Source organism: Panthera uncia, chromosome X, assembly GCF_023721935.1.
Source record: "Panthera uncia isolate 11264 chromosome X, Puncia_PCG_1.0, whole genome shotgun sequence".
Classification (NCBI taxonomy): domain Eukaryota; kingdom Metazoa; phylum Chordata; class Mammalia; order Carnivora; family Felidae; genus Panthera; species Panthera uncia.
The window spans coordinates 52,541,677-52,567,565 of record NC_064817.1 but is presented as its reverse complement, the minus strand read 5'-3'; the positions used below and the strand labels follow the sequence as shown (position 1 = coordinate 52,567,565).

At 39.6% G+C, this 25,889-nt stretch overlaps 1 protein-coding gene across 1 annotated transcript in view; it reads left to right on the top strand.

The window, feature by feature from the left end:
* Positions 1-1,944: 1,944 nt before the first annotated feature.
* The window catches only part of OPHN1 (oligophrenin 1), a 530,949-nt gene continuing 507,004 nt past the window's right edge, over positions 1,945-25,889 (top strand). The window contains exons 1-2 of the mRNA XM_049643254.1: positions 1,945-2,621; positions 2,762-2,919. Of these exons, the coding sequence (XP_049499211.1) occupies positions 2,766-2,919 (154 nt within the window). The 5' untranslated portion in view covers positions 1,945-2,621; positions 2,762-2,765. The remainder of the gene's footprint in view (positions 2,622-2,761; positions 2,920-25,889) is intronic.

Genomic DNA, 25,889 nt, shown 5'->3' with positions numbered 1-25,889 from the left:
ATTTGATCCAGGGCATTTGTTTTCCTCTGCACTTTAGCCTCATTGTCTGGATAAAGGAAAACAGAAGACTATACAAACACTTTGAATATAGGAAGTTAGACAAGCATGAGTGTACCTAACATCAGTAATATCAATGGTATTGATTATAGTGATGAAACCAGGTACAGACTTTGTAAGTCAAGGCTTATAGCAGATATGCAATAAATGCTTGTCAAATTAGTGAATGAATGCTATAAGGAATCTTGGTTGAATGAGAGACCATATACTCTTTAGTGGGCACCTTCTTTAGTATGTGCATTGGTGTTTTTAAAGCCCATTTCTGGCATTTTCTCATGAAGGTAAAAGGAGTAGGAAATAAAATCCTTCGCTGGGATGTGGCTACTCATTAATTTTCTGAAGGTGTTTCTTCATTGGACTCTATTATACTGTGGTATAGTACAGTGGTTAAAAGTAGTGCCTCTAGAACCAGCCAGGTTAAGCTCAAGTTCAAAAACTGTCACTTAACTAGCTGTGTGTCTTTGGGCAAGTCAGTTAACTTCTCTTCAACTCAGGTATCTTTAAATAGGTATAATAATAATAATAATACTAACCTCATAGGATTGTTTTGAGGATTAATGAAGTGGGTTTATAGGATTATAGGTTTGCGGACAGAAGAATGTTCCTGCCAAATATGCCCATGTCCTAATCTTTGGAACTTGTGAATATGTTACCTTACAGGGTAAGGACAACAACAACAACAACAACAACAACAACAACTTTGCAGATGTGATTAAGTTAAGGATCTTGAGATGGGGAGATAATCCTGTGTTATTTGGTTGGTTCTTATAAGTGAGAGGGAGGCAGGAGAGTCAGTTTTAGAGCAATGCAGTGGGAGAAAGGCTTGATCAGCCATTACTGCCTTTGAAGATGGAGGAAGGAGGCTATGAGCCCAGGAATGTGGACAGCTTCTAGAAGCTGGAAAAGGCAAGGAAGTGAATTCTTTCCTAGAGCCTCCAGAAAGGAAAACAGCCCTCTGACATCTTGGTTTTGACCCAGTGAGGTCCATTTCTGATTTCTGACTTCCGGAACCATAAGATAAGATAGAACTATAAGAAATAGAACAACAATACAGGTGGCTTGGTCATTATTACTCTATTTACAACTCTCTTCAGTTCTGGCTTTTCCTGGCTTTCATCACAGGGCAATGTAATCTAAACACTTCTTCAAAATAAAAATGGATCCTTTTGCCCATGTACACATGATTTTCCAACCCGTAACTACTTTTGATCTCAAGGCATTGGCCTGTAACAGTGGCCTCAGTTCTACCTTGGACAATGAACAAGAGATCTTTTGGGTAAGCTGCAAGACAATTTATAACAACCTTTTCTTAGATTTTCCACTTACACATTGAAAATCATGTGCTTTAATGAAAAACCTATACAGTGAGTTGAGTCACAAAACCATATTCTGAGTCCTATTCAGAAAAAAGTGAACTCCTAAGTATGGTCTTTCCTTTGGCAGGGGATTTCTGAGCGTAACAATGAGATGCTAGAGTAGCACTCAACCCTTCAGGTTGTTCAGGTCTAAGGCCCATGGGGATTAGAACACTAGAACCAGGAAAAATGGGCAAGGGAAGAGGAAAAGAACTTGCTTCCTCAGAGGGAGGGTGGAAAGAGCAAGGAAAAAAAAATACAGCCAAGTAATGGGAAGTGAGAGATGGCCTCCCACCATTGATGCCTCCCTGTTCTCTCGCTCTTTTTGGAAACTTTCCACTTAGAAGCTCCAGTGTGGCGCACTTGCCCCTCGAGGCTGGGCTTGAGGAATGAGCCTGGGGCAGGCTGGGAAATCTTGCTCTGAGAGCCGCCGCCCTGGCTGAGTGGTGGGGAGATCGCAGGGAGGAGTCATGGGACGAGAAACGGAAAGACTACATCTCCCAGGCCGCCACGCTTTCCAGCTGGAGTCCCAGGGCGCCCAAGGCTCCCCAGTTTCCGTAGGGAAGCGCCGGGCTACTGCAGCTATTGTGCGTAGTGATATCGCCCTCCTCTTCCCTCTCGGGTGTCTAGGGTGGAAGGCTACGTTTTATTGCCTCCTAGGCTTAACCCCTCCGGGGACTAACAGGACAGCAGGCCGGCTCCCTTGGACCAGGAAGAACTCTTGGGAGCAAGAACACTTTGGTAACGCAATCCCAGGGTGCGTGGAGAACAGTTGGAGAAGGAGCCCGAGTGCTGAGGCTCGGCACAAGGGTTCGCTGGGGCTGGGCGGCAGCTCAGGCTTTAAGAAGGGGGAGGGGACAGTACAATCAGGGCTGCCTGCGGAGCTCGGCAAAGGAAATCTTCAGCTAGCTCGGGAACAAGGAGCGAGGAGAGGAGAGTTCCAGCCCCAGCGCTCACCACAGCCTACACTCTGGGCGGGCAGAAGTGTCACGTTTGCAGTTGCTCTGGAAGGATCCCGCTGCTCTCCGGGGGCAAGCTGGGCCGCCTGTCTGGGGAGGCAATGCCTTGGGGGCATGCTGCTTGCTAGGCAGAAGAACCCAGCCCGGGTCGGACCGCATTAGTTTGCTTTGCGTGTCACCTGAAGCAATTGCCGGCCTCCCGCTTCCGGTAGAGGCCAGCCGGCTCTACCCGGGAATCTCAACCGAACAGGTACCTGTCCTCCAGAGGGAGGGAGGCTAAGAATTTCCCAGGCGGGACCCACACTCAATCCTTCCCATCTACTCCCCTCTACTGTGTCGCTGATGCTTTTGGTCTTTGTGTCTTTCTTCTCTTTCAACCCTCGCCATCAGAACCATGGGGCATCCCCCGCTGGAGTTCAGCGACTGCTACCTGGACAGCCCTGATTTCCGCGAGAGGCTCAAGTGTTATGAGCTGGAGCTGGAGAGGACCAATAAATTCATTAAGGACGTGATCAAAGATGGCAACGCGCTTATCAGCGCAATGAGAAGTAAGTGGAAGGCTTCGATGGATGAGCCGTTTCCTTGAGCCAGTGACTCTGGCCTTTTAAGCTCTTCGACACTACAGGGAAAGGGAAGATTCAGGGTGATTCCCAATCCTGTTCTCTGAGGCAAATGGGTTTCTGAACACTTTGGCAGTGGGGTCAGAAGTGGAAGGTGGTGGCTGTAACTAGAACTTTGGGCCTTTCCCTTTAGTGGCCTTGACTTTATAAGACAGGATCTGTACCTGTGCCAAGGAATCTCTTACTCTGCACCTATTCTTACTTGGCAGGTTGTTCCGAGGGGGCAATTTGCCTGTAGTGTCAGACATGTTTAGTGCTCATGTCTTGGGTAAGGAGACATCCAAGCTGACCAAGGAACTGCCCCTAGCACCTCCTAGAGAGGAGGGGATTGAGGCCGGCAGCTTGAGTAATGATTTGTCCCAGCCCTTAGTCGCTACAGATACAGATGGGGGCAAAAAAAAATTCCCTATCTCAACTTGTTTTCTAAGGAAAGCACCTTTGCCCCAGTGATTTTTTTTTTTAAGTTACTGAGCTAAGGTTTTGGTCAAAGTCAGTCTAAGCTCAGAATTATTGGATGGCCTCACATTCCACTGCATTTTGCTTGGGGGTGAAATAAAGACCTGCCTAGCACCTGACACAAGGATCCCAGCCCCCCCAGGGAGCATATTATAGGGCCATGGTTAAGAGCCACTGGTCTGCAGGAACCTCACCTAACTTAGCTTTCCCAGCGGTCACAGCTGACAGCTGTGGGACCCTACCCCCTTTCCCTACTTGTGGAGTTTTTATTTCTGCTAGTTGGCAGAAGACTTAGAGTAAGAGAAAGAATAATAAACATTCCTGACAGGAGTGCAAGCAAGCTAGCCTTTTGTGCCAGAGTGTACCCAGAAGAATGGAGGGCAGTGATTGGGTGGAGTGATCATTTTTTTCCCTTCTTGGCTGAAAAATGACTGCGAAAAATAAAGTCACTGGTCAGAGTTACTTGTAAATATGTCCTGTATATTTATAACTTTTTTCTGAATGGATTTATCCCCAAAAGACTGTGTCTAAGTCCAGTGTGGTGACCTCCTTTGAGGCAAATACAGCCAATGAAGAACAGGGAGAAAGGCAGTGGTAACTGCTTTTTTATGCAGCCCTTACTGATTTGCTCCTGGGAGTCCGCTTTCACTGCTGGTGTTGTCTGCACATTTGGTCAGAATATATGAATTGTCCAAGTTCCTGCCAGTCACTTGATTGAGCTTGATTATTTAATGCTTTGTACTATTGTGGTCTAAATAAGAGCACACTCTTGGCAGCACCTTAAAGATGGGGTATTTTGAAATACTGATCCTTAGAGACTTCTAGGCCAGCTTTTGGAGTATGTTGCCACTTAATCAAATTTATTGAGAGGTTAAAGGTATGCAGGTTATACCACAAAAGTAGTTAGAAAGGTTGAGGGCTCATTGAAAAGGAAAGAGGAGAATATTTGGATTAAAAAAAAATTACTTACTGTGATAAACTGCTTGGTGTAGCCTCTGCAGTCAAATGTAGCTTGTCATAAGCCCCAGGAAGGGGATGGTTTTGAGAAGTGTATGCTAAACAGAAAGTGTTTGTGCTAAAAAGTGACCTGCTAAGGCACAGCAGAGAGATTCAGATTTTCAAGAAAAAATAAACAGTGCAATAAAACATTTGAGGAAGGGCAAATTTTTGTAAGCTACAGGCAAGTCATGGTTTTTATTCCTTCCTTCTTTTCTGAGACTAAGAGTGGTAAGAGCCAATAATTATGCAGGCCTAAACTTTTGCAGATGGTTAGAAGATCCAAGAAATCATTTTGGCCCATGGGGCTTCTGGATATTCAGGGTGGTTTTCTGTTTGTGAATATGCATAGAAAGCCAAAATAGGACAGGTAGGAAATAAAACAAAGCAGCTAACCCACACTCCATTTCTTTCCTTTAAGTTGCACGATTCTAAAAACATGATTAGGTAGAGGCACAAGCGGGATGTTTACTGCTGTCTTGACCACGTAATGTTGATACTCCCACTCTACTTCCTCACACTGTGCTAGCTTTCTGAGAATAAGTGGGGAAGCAAAACAAAGATATGCTTTTGCTTTGTGTGGAGGAAACAGGAAAAGAGAACACCGGAACTGGAGTTAGAAGACCTGGCTTCACCATCTTGGGATAAGATGGTACAAATTGCTGACTTTATCTGTTAAATGGGGGGAATTATACCCACTTCACAGGGTTGTGGTGAGACTCAAGGGAGTAAATAGATTATGAAAGTGTTTTGTAAATGGAAACAGCTAAGCATTGGAAGTTGTTGATAACATGTCTTTAGGCTAATAATGTATCTGCTGGTGAATGTGTATTTTTAATGAGGTTTCTGAAGGGAAATGCATAAGAAGTAGTTGGAAGCATATTTTTTGCTGTCATCTTATTGGAAAATGTCATTCCCTTCATTGATTGGCATATGTCAGCAGTTAATTTTGTATTCATATGTGGGGATTTGTTTTGGCAGTTGGAGTCTGGCATTAAAGTCATGAAGAATTATAGACACCTTTATATTTAACTTACTAAATTGACTATCAAATCAAATGGCTAGTGTTCCTAGGAACCAATGAAACTTGGTGCATTGTGCTGCAAAAACTAGTTGCAGTTTTTGTTAGAGTTGTTAACCTGGGTAGAACTTGATTTCTATGTTTATTCTGCTTGTGTCTGATTTTGTACAGAGCTCCAGATGAGGTTTTAGTCACAACTGTTTGTGATGATTTATTCATTAAATGTAGGTCCCTTTTGAATATTTACATTTACTTTTGTACTCATAGGTCATTGATGTTATGAAAAATACTCACCGTTTCTCCCTTGGGGAAGTGGTTTATTTCCCACCTTAAATGTGATCTATTTATAATTGTTGGAGTACAAGATGATGATTATAACATAAACTAATGGAAAATAAAAACACCATCACTGAAAGGTGAATGTATTTCCTGCTTTTCTGTTTGTCCTTTGTTTTTCTGTTGAGAGTTTGGTCCCTGATGTTTGAATATTTTCTAAGCACTCACACTAGGTATTATTCAGAACAAGTGATGTGGCTCCTTCTTATATCACAATGCAATATAATACACTTAATAAATGCTATATATAGTTCACTGAACACATACCATTCATTCAGTAAATACTTGTGCCCATACTTTATTCAAGCCAGTGTTCTCAGTGCTATCACAGGTGTGGCAGAGTAAGTCATAGATGGATTCTGCCATGAGAGAGTTCCTAGACTAGTAGGAGAGACAAGACATGGGTAGAGTTCACTATCATGTATATCATAGATATGGATCAGAGTCATAAGAGTGGAACAGGTGGCTACTGTGGCACATGACACTATCAGGAGAGCTTATTTCTTGGTGGGAGGTCAAGGAAAAGTAAAGGAGGAAGTAGCATTGGAATTGAGCAGAATTAATAACACTTATTGCTTGTTTAACTGTTCCCATGTGCCAGGCATTAAAATATCATAACAGTTTACGAGGTAAGGATTATATTCCCATTTTATAGATGAGAAAACTGAAGTTCAGAGGTATTAAGTAACTTTCTCAACTAAAAGGGGCAAAAGTCTGAATTAGAACCCAGACCTAACTGTAAAGGCCCTGCTTATTTTGCTGTGTTGCACTGTATTCAGGGCAAGGATTTCTTGTAGTAGGAATGATATAGAAAATGTAAAGGGCCAGCAGATAATTCAAGTCATCTGCAATATGTAGGGTGCAGGAAGGAGTTTTGGGAGATGAGGTTGGAATAGAAGGTTGAGGACTTGACTGTGAAGGAACCTGTTAAGTACTTCAGATTTTCCTTTGTAGATAGCATAAAGATGTTTTTGGTAGGAGAGAGGCATGGTTTGAGCTGTGCTTTAGGAAGATTCATCTGAGTGTGACATGTAGGGTGCGAGCAATTCCACACAAATATTTGTGACTTTTAGAAGTTAATTGGCAGCTTTAAATTCTCTTTGATATAGCTCAGGGGTCAGAAGGCCTCTTCTATAAAGGGCCATATTTGAAAAAAAATTATTTAAAATTTTTTTTAATGTTCATTATTTTTGAGAGAGAGACAGAGTGAGAGTGGGGGAGGGGCTGAGAGAGAGGGAGACACAGATTCTGAAGCAGACTCCAGGCTCTGAGTTGTCAGCACAAAGCCTGATGTGGGGCTCGAACTCAGGAACTGTGAGATCATGACTTGAGCTGAAGTTGGATGCCCAACCGATTGAGCCACCCAGGCGCCCCTAAAAATTTTTTTAATGCTTATTTATTTTTGAGAGAGGGAGAGAGAAGAGAGAGAGAGAAAGAGAGAGAGAGGGAGAGACACAGAATCCAAAGCAGGCTCCAGGCTCCGAGCTGTCAGCACAGAGCCCAATGTGGGGCTCAAACCCCCAACCCTCGAGATGATGACCTGAGCCGACGTCGGACACTCAACTGACTGAGCCACCCAGGCACCCCATGTAAAGGGTCATATTTTAGGCTTTGCAGGCCATACAGTTTCTGTGGAAATTACTTAACTGCCATTGTCATGAAAAAGCAACCATAGATAATATGTACATGAAATGAAAATGGTTGTGTTCTAATACAACTTTATTTATTGACATTGATACATGAATTTCAGTTAATTTTCATATGTCATGAAATATTCTTCTTTTGAATTTTTCAACTGTTTAAAAATAGAAAAATCATTCTCAGCTCAGCTGGGGGGGGCAAACAAAAATAGGCTGCAGGTTGTGTTTGTCTCACTGGTGGTAGTTGGCAGACCTTTGATATGACTAGTTAACCTAAAAACCCCAAATGGATTTTTATTGGTAAGGCACTGATAATAGCTAATGGTAGGACATAATGCCATATTTCACATTTCCATCAACCAGGTTTACCTTGGTGTGCTGTTAATTATGCCCGATCTGGATTCAGGGATCATAGGCTCAAATGTGGTCAGAGGCCAAGGAGAAAACAGAAAAGTATAAAGCTGTTGGACATGGGTTAATAGGACTGGAGTGATTGGGGTAAAATATCACCCCTTTCAAATGGACTTTACCTTCTTTTTAAAAAAAAATGTGATAAAATACATCCACAGCCTGTATTTAATCAGGTTGCAACTCCAGAGCTAGATGATCTAGCTCTATTAGTCTATGAGTCCTGGACACTAATGGGCTAGGGAAATGAAAGACAATAGTCTCCAGATAGAGACTTCTCTGAGGAAGTACTACTGGCCACTGTTTGCAAATGAGCAGAGGCAGAATGATAGTATAATGGGAAAAAACTCTAGACATGATGACTAGATAGTTGGGTATGGTTCTCTTACCAGCGGGGTCTGTGACCTTGGGAAGTCATTTTGCTGGGGCCCCAGGTCTGCAGCTTTACAAAGGTAGGGGTGGGCAGGAGACCTATAAGCTCACTTTCAGCTCTAATATTCCATGACTTTTTTTTTTTGCATCGCATATTGTAGTTTAATCATTTAGGAAAGGAATGACTAACCCAATTATAGGAAGTTATTTTATCCCTATGTAAATTTTCACATTATTTTAATGTACATGTCAGTATTTAAATAGAAAAAATTAAACAAAAATATTAGTCTTTCAAAAACCAAGGATAACATACTTTATGTATGTTTGTATATATAAAACAGATGTCAGAAAAAAAAATAATTTCCCTAAGCCCACACATATACATGTACAACCACACATACATAGGCTGTCTAGGACTAATGAAAACTTATGTTTTAAAAGAATGCAAAAGATGCATTCTGTACTAAAAATGTACATTAGGTTGATAAATATAAATAATATAATTTGTATAGGTTTTATAACCTAGTCTTAAATTAAAAAAAATATTACTTTCTTATATCCTATACTTTTAAAGACAAGAGTTTTAGTTGTTTATAGTAAGGTAAACCTTTTGGGGGTGCTTGTTCAGCTCTTGCTTTGACAACTGGGGCACCTATGTGATAAGTGCTTTACTGGAAGGATGGGTTGATTCCATCTTTGAGGCAAATTTGATCTTGAATATCCTTAGTGGAGCCATCTCTACCTTGACACAGAAAGAACCTGGTTGCTAGTTCCAACTCTGTCACTAGCTTGCTGTTTGGCATTGAATACGTTTTTAGCTTTGTGAGCCAGAGTTTTCCCATTTTTAAAATTGGAGTTTGGGTCAGTAAGCTTTAGAGTTCCTCTTGGTTTTACCATTCTCTATTTTCTGGGCTGTACCTATCTTGCTCAAATAGTCAAGCAACCTAAATTGGTTCTGTTATAAATTTTAGAGCCAAATAATCTTTATTCTGGATGAGCAGGCAAGGGGAAAATCAAACTGATAATGTCCAGTATGCATAGATGACTTGAATCATGTTAACTTATCTGATTATCTTCTTTTTTTAAAATATTTATTTTTGAAGTAGAGACTGTGTGAGTGGGGGAGGGGCAGAGAGAGAGGGAGACACAGAATTCAAAGCAGGCTCCAGCCTCTGAGCTGTCAGCACAGAGCACGATGCGGGGCTCAAACTCATGAACCATGAGATCATGACCTGAGCTAAGTCAGATGTTTAACCGACTGAGCCACCCAGGTGCCCTCTGATTATCTTCTTGATGAATGCTTCTTGAAAGATGTCAACCTGATGCCCTTTAGTTCTGTCCTGAATAGCTCTGTAGTGAGAGTGACCAAAGCTTTTAATCCCTTTGGGGTGGGTGTAGTGTAATGGTGTGCAGGGAGGAGTTGGTGATGTAATATACATTCTCAGCAGATATCCTGTCATTATGCTGGTGGTATTTGTACTTTGGAACACATGGGGTTATGTTAGATATTCTCCGAAGTCAGATCAATGTAATGGGTATGTCATATGATATTACTGTTAGTAGATATTAACCAGTGTCAAAGGGAATTTGGTGGAGGCATTATTGTCATGTTCACTGAGGGTCCTCAGAAGACTAGATTCCAAAGTCTAAAGTAGTTGAACTAGTAGTGCTGTAGGGAGTAGGGTGGAAAAACGAACCAAATCAGCCTTGCAGTGTGACCATTTATAAGATTTTTTGTGCTGGGGAGGGGGAATGGTACTGTCATGGGGTAGGGAACATTATGGCTTGACTTGCTTGTTAAGGAAGGGTTTTCAATCAAAGTTAATAGTGATGAAGGGAAGTTACTTTTCAGCTTCATTTTTATAGCCTCACTTTTTATTTTTATTTTTTATTTTTTTTTAAATTTTAAATGTTTATTTGAGAGAGAGAGAAAGAGCACACAAGTAGGGGAGGGGCAGAGAGAGAGAGGGAGACAGATGATCCAATAGCAGAGAGCTCGAACTCATGACCCATGATATCATGACCTGAGCTGAAGTCGGATGCTTAACCAACTGAGCCACCCAGGTGCCCCCAATGTAGCCTTACTTTTTAAAGCATAGCCTCAAACTTGTTTAATATAGCATCTGTTTCTCTAATCAGTTACTACAAAAATTTCTAGAGTTTTTTTTAAGTTTATTTATTTTCAGAGATAGAGTGAGCTGGAGGGGGGTTGGGGCAGAGAGGGAGAGAGAATTCCAAGCAGGCTATGTGTTGTAAGTGCAGAGCCTGGCGTGGGGCACAAACCCAAAACTGTGAGATCATGACTGAATTGAGATCAAGAATTGGACACTTAACTGACTGAACCACCTAGGCTCCCCACTACAGAAAATTTCTAAAGCCTACGAAGACCTAGAAAGAAATATGGTTTACCAGGAAAGCACCCTGGAAATCTTGAGTCGATTTTTTTTTCCTAGTGGGGTAGAGTGTCCTCATGATGCTTTGTTGGGCTTGCATCAAGTGCTAAAGCCTTGTACAATATAAAGTCAATTCAATTTAATTCAACATGGATTTACTAAGCACCTATATGTGTCAGGTACTATCTTGGGAATTGGGAATATAATGGTTGATAAGGCTGCTATGGGCTCTCCCTCTTGGAGCATACATTAAACATCTGATTACTCACTTAAATAATTTAATTACAATTGTGAGAAGAGCTGTGAAGAAGTTCAGGGTATGATGAATATTCTTTCATGTTAAAAAGAGGGGCTTTGTGGGGGGAAAAAAGGGAGCTAGATCATAGGGATGTAACCATCCATAGGAAAAAGAATAAACTGAAAAGGAAGAGCTCCGAAGTCAAAGCTACCTGTTTTACTCTATTGGTAGTTAATAGTTCTGATAATGAGCCAGACTCTTCAAGTTAATGGAGATTTTCTCAGCAACAGACAGGGTATGTATATCTCATGTGAACTTTAGGGAAAATTTAAAGTACCTACTATTTCCTTCTTCTTTTATAAGTATATTAATTTTTCTTTGATAGATAACACATGAACATGGTACAAAATTCAAAAGGTACAAAAGGCTAAACGTTCTCCCTCCTCTTATGTCTCAATTCCCCCATTCTCCACCCTAGAGGCAACAACAGGTAGCTGTTTATCCTTTAAAAAGACTTTACCCCATTGCTTCTTTTAACTTCTGCTTCCTCAGGAGTGTGTTTCATTGTAGGCACATTTCTAGCCACACTGGGGTAAGATTTCGTAAAGATTGTGTTTGGAGGGAATGGTAGATTAAAGACATCAGAGGGGCACCTAGGTGACTCAGTCGGTTAAGTGTCTGACTTTAGCTCAGATCATCTCAGTTTGTGGGTTCAGGCCCTGCGTTGGGCTCTGTGCTGTCAGAAAAGACTGGGTTTGTAGCTCCTCAAAAACTCACACACCCACTATTTAACCTGTTTCAAAGCTACCTAGAAAAACCACATTTGCAGGGCTTCTCCTTACTTTACCTGACTTAGAGCTAGCTCGGTGTGCAAAGTTCTATCCCCAGAGTGTTTTACGTTACAGCTGCCTGAGACTGCAATACCAGTAGGGTAAGCAAGAGTCTGGCCAAAAACATGAAAAGAAGAAATGGGGAATGAGATACCCATCGGGGACTTTGGAAAACTCTGACATATTCCTGGAAATCTAGAATGCCACATGCATGCTCAGGGCTGTGCATGTGCCTAGAAAAGACCTGAGAAGGCTCCAATTTCTTCCCAATGGCTGAACTTGAAGCAGAGTTGTAAACTGCCTGGCTGAGTATTGAAGGAATGCCCCAAAATATACATAGAGCCCCTTGGCAAAAGGTGGAAGACATAATGGTTCAAGAAATTTAAGATCTCTGAAAAATCACTAGCTGGCCACTAAACTAACTAAGCAGAGATGTCAGTGGCAAGGAATACAAACATTACATAATCAGTTCAAGAAAGACACCAAACAAAGCAGCAGCAACAACAAGGATAACAAAACAACAATAGCAACTTTTGCTATCCTAGGGGTCAGGATCTGATTTCTAGAGGTACCATAGTAGATTGTGTTAAATGCCCAATTTTCAACAAAAAAACGATTAGGCATGCAAAACAAAAATGTATGGCCTATATGCAGGAAAAAAGCAATCAGTATAGACTGTCCCTAATATGGCCTAAATGTTAAAATTTAGACAAAAATATTAAATCAGCTAATATAAACATAGTCAAAGAACTAAAGGAAACCATATCTAAAGATTAAAGAAATGCATGAGAACAATGTATCACCAAAGAGTTATTATAAAGAGATAAAAATTATAAAAAAAAAAACAAGGAGATTCTGGAATTGAAAAGTAAAATAGATGAAATGAAAAATTCACTAGAGAGGCTTTATAGCAGATTTGAGCTATAATCATAATCATAATCATAAAAAATAGGATAGTAGAACTTGAATATATGTCAATTGAGATTATCCAGTTTGAGCAAAAGATGGGAACAAATGAAGAAAAATGAACAGAACCCCAGAAACTGTGGGACATGATCAGGTGTACAACATATGCATAATGGAAGTCCCAGGAGAAGATAGATTGAAAGGAGCAGAAAGAATACTTGAAAAAATAATGGCCCAAACCTTCATAAATTTGATGAACAACACTAATCTCCAGATTCAGGAAGCTCAAAAAACTCCAAGTAGGATAAACTCAAAGAGAGCCATACCTGATACATTATATTCAAACAGATGAAAACCAGAGACCAAATCTTGAAAGAAGCAAGGGAAAAATAACTCATTGGATAAATGGGATCCTTAATAATATTAAAAGTTAACTTATAAATAATCATGGGGACCAGAAGGCAGTGGGCTGACATATTCAACGTGCTGAAAGAAAAATAATGGCAACCAGGCATTCTGTATTCATGAAAACTATCCTTTATCCTTCAAAACACAAGGGAGAAATTAAGATATTCTGGGATAAACAAAAACAAAAACTGAGAATTTGTCACTAGCAGACCTGCCCTATAAGATATACTAATGGGAGTCCTTTGGGATGAAATGAAATAATGATAAATGATAACTCAAATCTGTAATAAATATGAAGAGTACCAGTAAATTAATGATATATGTAGATATAAAAGACAGTATCACTGTCTTTTAGTAACTCTTTTTCTTCCCTACCTGATTTAAATGGCAACTGCATAATGCAATAGTTATAAAACTATGTCAATGAGCTAATGATATATAAAGATGTAACACATATGACAATACAGCACAAAGCAGGGGAGAGGAAACATTTATACTGGCAGCATGTTTCTGCATACTTTCTAATTAAGTTAAAACTAATCTGAACTAGATTGTCTTAAATTAAGATGGTAATTGTAATCCTGAGGTCAGCCACTAACAAAATAACTAAAAGAATATAGTGAAAGAAACAACAAGAGAATTAAAGTAGTACAATAGACAATATCTATTTAACACGGAAGAAGGTAGTAATGGAAGAATAGAGGAAACAAGATAAGACATATAGAAAATAAAATAAATGGTAGACATAAATCCTACCTATCAGCAATTATATTGTGAATGGAATGCACTGCAATAGAAAGGCAGGGATTAGCAAAATGGATAAATTGATTAAAATATATACTGTCTTGGGTGTCTGCGTGACTCGGTTGAAAATCCAACTCTTGATTTTGGCTTAGGTCACTATCCCTGAGTTGTGGGATTGCACCCCTCTTTGGGCTCCACACTGAGCATGGAGCCCACTTCAGATTCTATCTCTCCTTCTGTGCCTCTCCCCCACTAGTGCATGTACTCTCTCTCATATGTATGTATATGTATGTGTATATATATGTACGTATATATATGTGTGTATATATGTGTATATATGTGCATATATATGTACATATATATATTTATATATACATACACACACATATACATACATACAGTCTTTAAGAGACACATTTTGGATTGAAAGACACAAATGGTGAGAATAAAAAGATGCAAAAATGTGCCAAGCAAATAGTAACCAAAGAGAGTTGTGGTGGCTATACTAATATCAGACAACATAGATTTTAAGACAAAATATTTTTGATATACAAAGAAAGAAATTTATCATGGTAAACACAGCCCATATATCAGGAAGATATAAAATTATAAACATATGCATCTAACAACAGAGCTCCAAAATACATGAAGCAAAAGTGGACAGAATTGAAGGGAGAAATAGATACTCTAGCAATAGTAGCAGGAGAGCTCAATATTCCACTTACAATAAGGGATAGATTAACTAGACAGAGATCAACAAGGAAATAGAAGATTTTTACAATACTGTAAGCCAACTAGACCTTTTACAGACGTTTGTAGAACACTCTACATGACAACAGCAGGTACACATTCTTCTCAAGTGCAACATGGAACACTTTTCAGGATAGACCCTCTGGTAAGTCACAAAACATGACTGAATATATTTATTCATATGAAGTATATTCTCTAGCTACGGTGTAATGAAATTACAAATCAGTAACAAAAGGATATTTAGGTAATTCACAAATATGTGGAAATTAAATATCACACTCCTAAGTGTCTTGTGAGCCAAAGAAATCATAAGGGAAATTAGAAAATACTTTGGAATGAATAAAAATGAAAAAAAAAGTGCCAGAAATTATGGGATGCAGGAAAAGCAGTGCCCCTCCTCTGCTCATGCTCTATCTCAAAAATAAATAAACTTTAAAAAAATTAAAGAAAAATTAACACTCATGTTTTGCAAACTCTTCCAAAATTCAGAAGGGGAGAGAACACTTCTTACCACATTGTCTGAGGCCCGTAGTATCCTGATAGCAAAACCAGACATTACAAGAAAATAAAACTATAGACCAAATTCCTTTAATAATACAGATGCAAATATCCTCAACAAAATGCTAGGAAATCAAATCCAGCAACATGTAAAAAGGATTATATACCATAATCAAATGGAATTTATTTTAAGAATACAAAATTAGTTTAACATATGAAAATTAATTAATGTAATGTAATACACCAAATAATTAGGATAAAGAAGATATTGCATATTATTATCTTAATAGATACAGATATTTTAAAAAGGTTATTACTTTATTATGTTAAAAGAACACTAGACAAGCTAGGTATATCAGGTTAGTAGTTGTTTAAGGCTGGAGGAGAGGGTTAGGACATATTATGACTGCTAATAAGTAAAATATTTCTTTTTGGGATTGTGAAAATTTTCTAAAACTAGATTGTGATGATAGTTGCACAACTCTGTGACTATACTAAAACCCATTTAATTGTACACTTTAATGAGTGATATGCGAGTTATATGTTAAAGTCAATTTTTTTTTAACGTTGTGCATGGAAACAGGTGCTTGGGTTATATACCTACATTTTCCTTTGGTTCTTATGGAATAACAGACCTGGAAGGTTGTTTAGGAAACTTTACATCCACTCTGTGGGGTTTATATCCAGGGAAAAGGAAGCCGAGAGAGAGAAATGGCTTCTCCAGGGACCTAGAGCTGGAGTTCAGGTTGGGATCAGAATCAGATTTCCTGGTTTTCCATTCTAGGGTTCTTTCTGTACTGTACTTTAAGAAGGTATCTTGCATCAAAACTGCCTGGATATTCTTTATTGGGGCTGACAGTGCTTTTATTTGAAATGACCCCATTAGCAGTAAAGAACTGTACTTGTAGTTTCCTTTCATTCCCTCTCCCACCCCACCATCATGGCTGGAATTTTCCCTGTTGACAAGGGGTTTTCCCTGTTGAGAAGTCTAGCCTCAATTTAATTAGGATCTGGTTGTGTTTTCTTTCCTTTGTCATAGAAGAATGGCTATACCTTTTGATGGTGTGACACCCGTCCTCTTTGTTTCCTTCACTGAGAGTCTATACCATCTGGTTGGGCAGTTCTAGACGGCTTCCCTCTTCTCTGCTCATTTGTTGATGTCTTTTAGCAAATGTAGCTGCTTTTCATGTAGTGTAGTGTATGATTGGGAAATGTGTGGCATTACTAAAGGGTGACAAAGTCCTCCCCCCATATTATTTTTATCATAAAGCAGTGTGAAATTTCTCATAAGTGGCAAGCATTAGGCCCTGAACTTTAGTACCATATTAGGAATTTCAAGGGAGTTCTTTACAAAAGGTTTTCATTAAGGACTTCCCAGAAATAGGAGGGCCACATTTCAGCTTCCAGTTCTCTTTCCAGAGCCAGGCTATTATGGAAAAACCTTTCCATGTGATTGGAAAAATATGTATTATGCATGTGGCAGTTGACAGCTGGAGCCTAATCCTGAATTCATCCATCCTGAATTGATTAGGTGGGGGAAGGTTGATGGGTAACAAGCCATCAAGGTGTTTTTATAGCTGCCCCTTACAACTCTTGCTTAGAGCATAAAAAAAATGGAAAGGGAATTTTAAAGAGAATGTCCCTGCTACCATTGTCACCATGCTGAATTTCTCTTGCTCTTAATATGGGAAATAATGATATATCTTCAAATTTGGTTTGTCTGGAGAGATTTGTCTTCTAGAATCCATGCCCATGCTCAATATTTCATGGCTTATGGGAATGATTATTCTGTTATAGTACCAAATGGGAAAGCAAAAGGTTATCAGTGTGCTAATTGGGTAACAGCTCAGCCAGGGATTATATGGCTGCACTAGCAGAAAGGGGAAGGAAAGCTGGGGCTTCTTGGCATTTTGTTTGATTTTCCTTTGTGAAAAGCAGATGCTGTTTAACTATTTCCTTTCCTTTTTGACTAATGGCACTGTCTTGCTGGAAATGAACTTATAGAGTTCTAAGGGCCTTTAAGAGAACATTTAACTCTTTCATATTTCAGATGAGGAAACAAACTTAAAAGGGAATGTTCTTGTCCAAGATCACGGAGCCAGTTAATCACAGAGTCAGTACTAGAACCCAATAACTAGTCCCAGTCCTTGGCTCTATGCAGTATCACTGTGCCTCACAAAGCAGTCTCTACTCTTTACAACCTCTTTTTGCTAAGCCTGTGATTTTTTTTCAGAATCACTTTCAGATTGTGAAAGAAAATAATTGTTTTTTCTTTACAGCCTCTTGCCAAGAATGCACCTCCAGTGTTGGCCTGAAGACAGACACGCATTTCACAGACCTGCAGGAATAGAGTAGGGGAAAGAAAGTTCAGGGAGTCTGAAGTTACTGCTGTACTTTTTCTAGTTGGCTCTTGCCCAGTAGGAGCTTGGTGAAATAGAAGATCAAGAGCTTTCTCTTTTGTAATAGAATTCCCCTTCAGAAATGTGGAGTTTAGAGAATCCAATTATGAATGAGGAAGAAGTAATTCTAATACAAATTGGGTTGTTTTAGGTATGGTAATGCTTGTACTGGACAACAGCAAGGCTAGGTTCTGTGAATGTGATCTTAGGCTGATCAAGTACTTGGATGTGGATATAGATATGGATAGAAGTTAACATTTGCGAAGCACTTTACAGTATACAAGACATTTTCACATATCTTATATAACTTAATCTGAGAAGGAAAATGTTATTATCTCCATTTTGTAGATGAGGAAACCAAGGCTTAAAGAGCTTAAGTACTTTCCCACTGCTAAGTCAGTAGTAGAGCTAAGACTTAGATTTTCTGAATATTCTTTACACTGTTCCACATTGCTTTTATTCCTTTTAGTGATGAAAGAGGATATGAGTGTTTTTCAGATGAACAGATAGTTTAGAAAGAATAGATATGAAAAAGAGATATGGAGCCTTTTGTAGAGAAACAGGAGCAATCACCAGTATGCATGTACAGGGAAAGTGGCCATTAACAAAGGTTTGAAAGCTGGAGAACAGCAGTAAAGAAATGGGTAGCTGGCAGGGCTGATAGCCCAGAGCTTGTGGTAGAGTTTTTGGCATCATCAACTAACTGTGTGCTATTCTGGGAAGGCTGCCGTGAAGACAGTTCAGACCAAGGTAGAGAGGTCTTTAAGGGAGAATTCTCTGAAGCCAATGGAGGTGGTTAAAAAGAATTAAAGAATTCTTTTATTTAATTCCCCATATTGATGATGGGGGAGGGGGTGATCCTGGGCAATATTCGTTACATCTTTGGGATATAAAATAAAGCTTAAAATTATAAATTAGTTAATAAGGAAGAAAAATAGGGGCATATTTTAATAGGTCACTTAGTTTTCTGTTCTAGAGGTTGCATAGGTGGTGCAGGCATTATTTCATCCCAAGTTATGTGAATGTTGACTTTTAGGGCTAATACCCATCTTGTTTGAAACCATTGTGATCCTTAGATGGAGTTGTGTGTTTGCACTGATATCGTACATAATAATGCTTCATAAAAATAATGGGAGTATAACATCTTTCTTCATATTTTTTAGTTCACCTGTTTTACCTTTGATTTCAACTTGATCTTTACAACTCGATGAGCTAATGAGGCAGTGTATTATTAGTGTTCCTCTTATTCAGGTGAAGTAACCAAGGGCAGATAATGGTCTCCCAGTTTTACAGATGAGGAAATTGAAATTCAGGGAAGTTAGGTGATTTGCTTAGTTATTTGGCTGAGTGTGTGGCAAATTTCGGTCCAAACCCAGATTTTCTGGTTTCCAAGGGCTGCAAATTTTCTTCTGTGTTCTAATGTATTCTCTGTAGAATGAGGTCAGTGGTTATACCTTTCAGGATGGATTTGAGAAATCTGTGTCTCTGGGCTTTCTTACAGAGTTTCTCGCCATGGTAGTTACCCGATTCTCCTTGATGTATGTCCCAGCTCTGGCCTGGCTTTGTACTCAACCCTTTCTGCTCCTTGAACCTGTCCTTCTAACACCATTTCCTTATGTATCTCACTATCTGTAAAACTCTTACTATTCACTCTCCTCAGCATTGCCCATAGCTACCTGCCAGACCCTAGGAAGCCTTCTCAGAAACCTTGCCTTACTGTGCCTTGTTTTTATGCCTAGCCATCTGTCCCTGCCCTGATGACTCACCTGCCACCCTCCAAATTTGTCTTTTGGGCCCTTCACTCATGCCTCATGTTAGGCAGCCCCCATTCAATAATAAATATAGGTGTGCCATAGTGATATTTAGGACCAATCCTTTTGCTTCTCTCTTACCCCTGTGCCTTTAATCAGTTTCTGCTTTCCTGGTAATATGGGAATAATTGGCATGTTTCCTGGGCAAAGCCCATTAGATAGATTTCCTTTACAGGAGGCAATTTTGCCCTTGCCCATGTTTGGAATTATTACCAAAGCTACTGCTGTTGTTTTGTTAGGTCTAACAAGTCCTGCAGGATCTGGATGAGTAAAGCATTGAACCAGTCACTGGGCAAGGAGGCACTTGCTTGACAAGTCTTCTTTCTAGGGAGAATTCTTCTCAGTAGCACTCTCATTCTCAAGGAGTTAGTAGTCCCTTTTGGGACTGGTTTTCCAAAAATTTGGCCCTCCAGGAGCTTCTGTGTGTTCTGAAGGCTGCTGGGCAATTGTGCCTTTGATGTTTCTTATGGGATACTGTCTGAGTTTCTGCATCAGGCAAGAGTTAATAACATACATGTATGTATGACACTGGCCTGACAGAGAAGGTCACTCTGGTCCCTTCATTGGACCAGCAAAGACTTTTCTTTTAAATGTTTATTTATTTTGAGAGAGAGAGAGAGAAAGAGTAGGGGAGGGTCAGGGAGGGGGTAGAGAGAGAGAGGCAGGGGTGGGGGTGGGGGTGGGGAGAATCCCAAGCAGACTGCGCTGTCAGTGTAGAGCTTGATGTTGGGCTTGAACCCATGAACTGCAGGATCTGACCTGAGCCGAAACCAAGAGTCAGATCCTTAACTGACTGAGCCACCCAGGTGCCCCGAAGACTTTTATTTTCTAATGGAGACAAGTAGAAGTAGGTAGAATGGATACTCACAGGCATTGTTTACTTTGAAGTGCTTTCTAGGCTTTAACCTTAAGAATAAGTGATTGAGGGAAACTTTCTAGCCTTGTACCTTTGCTCTTTGCTCCTTCCTGGGAAGAAGGGAGAGGGGATATGGAATTACAGCAAAACCTTGGTTTGTGAGTATAATTTGTCCTGGAAACATGCTTGTAATCAAAAGCACTTGTGTATTGAAGCACATTTCCCTGTAAGAGATAATGGAAATTCATTCAGGTGATTCGTTCCACAACCCAGAAATATTCACATAAAAATGATTACAATACTGTAATATAATACAAGGTAATAAAATATAAAATATAAAGAAAAATAAATTAACATGCACATACCTTTGAAAACCTTCATAGCTGGTGTGAGGGAGACAAGAAAGAGCAGGGTTATTGTGTAGGATGACTTTCACTATCACTAACAGAATTACTGCTATCTATTGGCTCAATGGAATCTTTTTATTTTCATGCAGCTTTAACAAGGAACCTATCCAATGACCTAGAATGAAGCAAAGCATTCCTAAGCTTACTCTTGTCTGGAAAATCAAAAGACTGTCAATAGGTGCTTTGAAGTGACAAAAAATACACTAGTGCCAGTTGTGAGCATCTTCCAACGTTCTGAAAAATCACTGATTTCTGCCAAACACTGTGGCCTGAGACCAAGCATCTGAGCATGAGAGGATTACCCACAATTCTTCAGAAAGAGAGAGAGAGAAGAACCATTGGTTCAGTTGTGATTATGTGATATTCAGTGTCACATACTACTAGTATTCCAAGACATTGCTCGTTTATCAAGTTAAAATTTATTATAAATGTTTGCTCATCTTGTGGAACACTTGCAGAACAAGTTACTTGAAACCCAAGGTTTTACTGTACTTGATCTCTCAAAGAGGTCTCAGTGCTTTGTTTGCACCAAAGCAAGGGTCAGCCTACTATGGCTCATGGACCAAATCTTGCCTACCACCTGCTTTTGTAAACAATATCTAGTTTTGTGAATAATATTTTATTAGCACAGAAGTACACCTACTTGTTTACATATTGCCTAAGGCTGCTTTTGTGCTAAAATGGCAGAATCCAGTTGTTTCAGCAGGGACAATATAGCCTTGAGGACTAAAATAGCCTGTGTAACTAATTGGCTATTTTTGGGTAGGGCAAGATAGTTCCTCAAATATTCCTTGGACCTTTTTGTTTTTGTTTAGCTTCAGCTCGGTTTGTGTAGAGAGGTATGCAAGGAAGTGGTTTTAGAAATAGCCTCCTTCCTAACACACAATGAAGATTAGGATCCATATGGTGCCACTATGTGTTTGTTTGAATGGGTAAAAATCTCCATCATCAGTGATGCATCCCTAGTGCCTAGCCCAGGGCCTGAGGCAATCTCAGCTCTGGTCTCAAGAAGCTATCATCCATGGGTTTTGCTTTCGCCAGTGACCAATCAGAAACACTTTGCTTCTCCAGTATAGAAATTGATTTCCTTTCAGTATTTGGCCATGAACCCCTGTTTCCTCCTTCCCATTATAGACCATCATTGGGTTCTTTTACAAAGAATAGTTGAATAGTTTGTATGTATTTGAATAGTTTGTATTTGTTGATTTTGAATTTTGAACTGGCATATGAAGCCCTATGGTGTAATCTATGGCTTTGCTGGAAGGGAAACCCATGATTTCTGATGTATTATTTGTCATAAGATAACAGGAATCTTTTCTTCTCTATGACAGATTTTGGAACTTCTGGTTCATTAAAAGGTCCAGACAGCAGTTCCCTTGATAGTTAGTAATGAAGGTGACAGGACAGGAACCACAAAAGTCACAACTGGGTGTGCCACCCAGTCAGGCTTTGTCCAACTGGTAAGATATTATTTCATGGAGGTCCAAAGAAATGAAATGAATAGGCGTACCTCTCAGCTTTCCTGGTTCTTATTTATTCCTTGTGACTATTTGGTATGATTTTGGCATTTTGGTATGATTTTATGTGAGTTTTAAAAAGCATGGCAATTACTAGATGCAATTTCATGTTATTTGTGGTACCTTTACTAAAATGGAACAGTCTGGCCTCTAAAACGTAGTTTTAGAGAATAACCACAAATTCCCCCTATGTAAGTAGGGCAAAGATAATCAGAATTCTAGTGTTAGAAGGGGTCTGGGAGGTCATGGAGTCAACAACTCCTCTGTTTTCCAGGCCCCTAAATCAGCCAAGAGAGATGAGAGCTAGAGAAAGACTGGAATTAGACTGTTGCCTTGGGGATGTTTTCCATCATTTACTTATGTCCTTTTGGGAGTAATGGATACTAGTTTGTTAGGGAAAATATAACTTTTGGATCCCAGGGCTTTAATTAAGTCTTCTATGTTTTTTTCATTCTTCCCTAAAGGACACTTGGGACTAAAGTTGTTAAAGATATGCTCTTGGTTGAAGTTAGGTTATTAAGCTTAGGTTTCAGCATATCCTCTATCTGGGAAATAGAGTTCATCAGCAAAGAATGACATGGCAATGCTTAGCACAGTGGCGTGATGCTTTGGGAATGGGCATTGGAATTCCAGGCACATAGACCTGGGTTCAAATTCCATATATGCCTTTGTCTAGTTGGGTGGCATTTGGCAAGCTACCAGCTTCTCAAGTCTGTTTCTTCAACTATAAATGGAGATAGTAATGCCAACCTTAGTCACTGAGTATGTTAATGAAGTAAGGTATTTAAAAGTAACATGTTCTTGGGGAGCCTGGGTGGCTCAGTCGGTTAAGCATCCGACTTCGGCTCAGGTCACGATCTCACGGTCCATGAGTTCGAGCCCCGCATCAGGCTCTGGGCTGATGGCTCGGAGCCTGGAGCCTGCTTCCGATTCTGTGTCTCCCTCGCTCTCTGCCCCTCCCCCGTTCATGCTCTGTCTCTCTCTGTCCCAAAAATAAATAAACATTAAAAAAATTTTTTTTGAAGTAACATGTTCTTAATAAATGTTAGGATCTGCTATCCAAGTATATTTTTTAAAAACATATTTGTGGCAATGCTTGTGCCATAAATTTCAATTGTAGTAATCAACAATTTGGTTGGAGTTTGGATATGGGCCACTAATTGAGAATTCAAGAATATATTTTACAAAGAGAAGACAGACACCCCTGAAGATGCTCCAATGTGAATAAAGTAGGGACTGATCAGAAAGCCCCCTGAGATAGGATATAAAAGTAATTCCACTAACAAAGTATCAATGTGACCTATCATGGTCTCCTTTTCTATAATAATCATTTGAAAAAGATTAGCATTGTTTTCAGTGCCATTGAATGTCATATTTTTGCTGTAGTTCTGAGAAAGGGAACACTCTTTAGGTCTGGTCAAAATGCTTAATAAAGTGCCTGGCCCTCTGTATTCTCTAAGTATTTTATTTGAATGAATGATGAGAGCCATTTTAACATCAGGTAAATTGAGACAAGGAACAGTTAAGTGGCTTCTCCAAGAATCAACGCAGAGGTTGTGGCCTTGTCCCTAAGGGGACCTGGTCTCCTGCCTTGGTATATTAACACAAATTCTTCCCTTTCCAGTGTCTCTTTCCTCTTGCTCCATGTATATCATGCAGTGTAATGTAAAGGGACTTCCTTCCTCCTCACCAGCGGGTGATTAGCTTCTACCTAAATTAGGAGAGTGGGTTAAAAATTCAATGAGAGTGTTATATGGCAATTCAAAGTACAGTTTTTTATGCAGGATTTCATAGTTGTTGAAATTGCAAAAAATTAGGGAGAACCTTTTTTTTTTTTTTTTGTCTACTTAATTGGAGAAGAGGTTGAACAAAAGGGCCAAGGTGGGAGATTGGAGAAGGATAGGTGTCATGGCATGGATTTTATAGGGAGATGGTGTTGGCTTTCAAGAAAAGCACAGTAACAGTGATGTGTGGATATAGGTATAGGGGGTATGTCTCATTCTACAGCTTCGAATCCTTGAATCTGACTATATTCTTCAGGGATGTGGCATTGATTAAAATCAGTTACTTTGATAGAGCCACAGGGTAGGGCTAATGTACATTAATAAAACTATGTATATAAATCCTCTCCCTGAATGTATAGAGATTCTCTGTTGTGGGGAATAAGCTTAGGAATTCCCTGAGCTTGCACTGATGGGTTAACAAGGCATAGAGGAATAGGAAGCCACAGGATGAAAGGATCCAAGATTAGGTAATCAAGGCTAGGTAATCATGGCAGAAGCCCCTGAGCTTAGTACAATAGCAGAAAGCTGCTTTCACAGGAGGGAAGGACCAAAATAGGTGTACTGATAAATAGGGCTATAGACCACAGCAGAGCAAAGTTGCCCAGAGCAGAGCTAATTAGCAAAAGAAAGGTGCCTTGTTGACCCTGAGATAGCGTGCTCTGTCTTACCTCCTAGGCAAGCTAGGAAAAACAGACACCGTGCTTCGTGCCTTGTGTCTTGTGCCTGCTGTAAACAACCATCTGCCCAGTGAAGGAATTTTGTTTTGTATTTATCCAAACCCCTAACACCACATATGTTCGAAACCCTCTTTCTCCCACACACACAAGTTAATGTTCATGGTTTCATTGTCTCTTTGCGCATGTCCATCACAATTGTAAGCCTTCTGATCTTAATAAAAACAGAGCAAGGACCCTTACTTGGGGCTCTTGTCTCCTCCCAGACATTAGCCTCTCTTGCATTTAAATTCTGCATCCATTCACTTGCTGGACAAGAGAGAATTCCAGACCAAGAGTTTATGACACTCTAGAAAGCTGGCCCCATTTTGAACTCCTCACTGTGCCCCAGTTGTTGCTGAAGTAATTTGGAAACCCCACTGGAAATACATAAACAGGTTCTGTTACACTGGGCCTAGACAAGTTGGGAGAGAAATAATTTCATATTTGATAGCAGGTTATTTGACCAGTTTGCCTTTCCTCTTTGCTTCCTATCTGCTTTTGAGTCACTGCAGCAGCTCTTTTCTTCCTTGTTTTTTTCCTTTAAAACATTTTAAAAGTATAGTTGACACACAATGTTACATGAGTTTTAGCTGTATGACATAGTGATTCAACTTCTCTTTGTTATGCTATGCTCATCACAAGTGTAGCTACCATTTGTTACCATACAGTGCTATTACAATATCATTGACTGTATTCTCTAATGCTGTACTATCCATCCCCATGACTTATTCATTTTATAACTAGAAGTCTATACCTCCCACTAGCCCTCACCCATTTTGACCATGCTCCATCCCCCTCCCCTCTGGCAACTATTAGTTTGTTCTCCATATTTATAGGTCTGATTCTGCTTTTATAAAATTATGTTTTGTTTTTTAAATTCCACATATGAGTGAAATCATATGGGATTTGTCTTTCTATGACTAATTTATTTCACTTAGCACAATACCCTCTGGGTCCAGCCATGTTGCAAATATCAAGATCTCATTCTTTTTTATGGCTATGTAATATTCCATTACACACACACACACACACACACACACACACACACACCATATCTTTATCCATTCATCCATCCATCGTTAGACCCTTAGGTTATTTCCATTCCTTGACTGTTGTAAATTATGCTGCAGAGAACATAGGGGTACATATATCGTTTTGAATTAGTGTTTTAATTTTCTTCTGGTAAATATGCAGAAATGGAATTTCTGGATAATATGGTACTTCTATTTTTATTTTCTTGAGGTACCTCCATTTGTTTTCCATAGTAGCTGCACAAAATTACATTTCTACCAACAGTATATGTTGGTTCCTTTTTTCCTTGCCAACACTTGTTATTTCTGATATTTTTGATAGTAGCCACTCTGCCGGGTGTGAGGTGATATCTCATTGTGGCTTTTTATTTGCATTTCCCA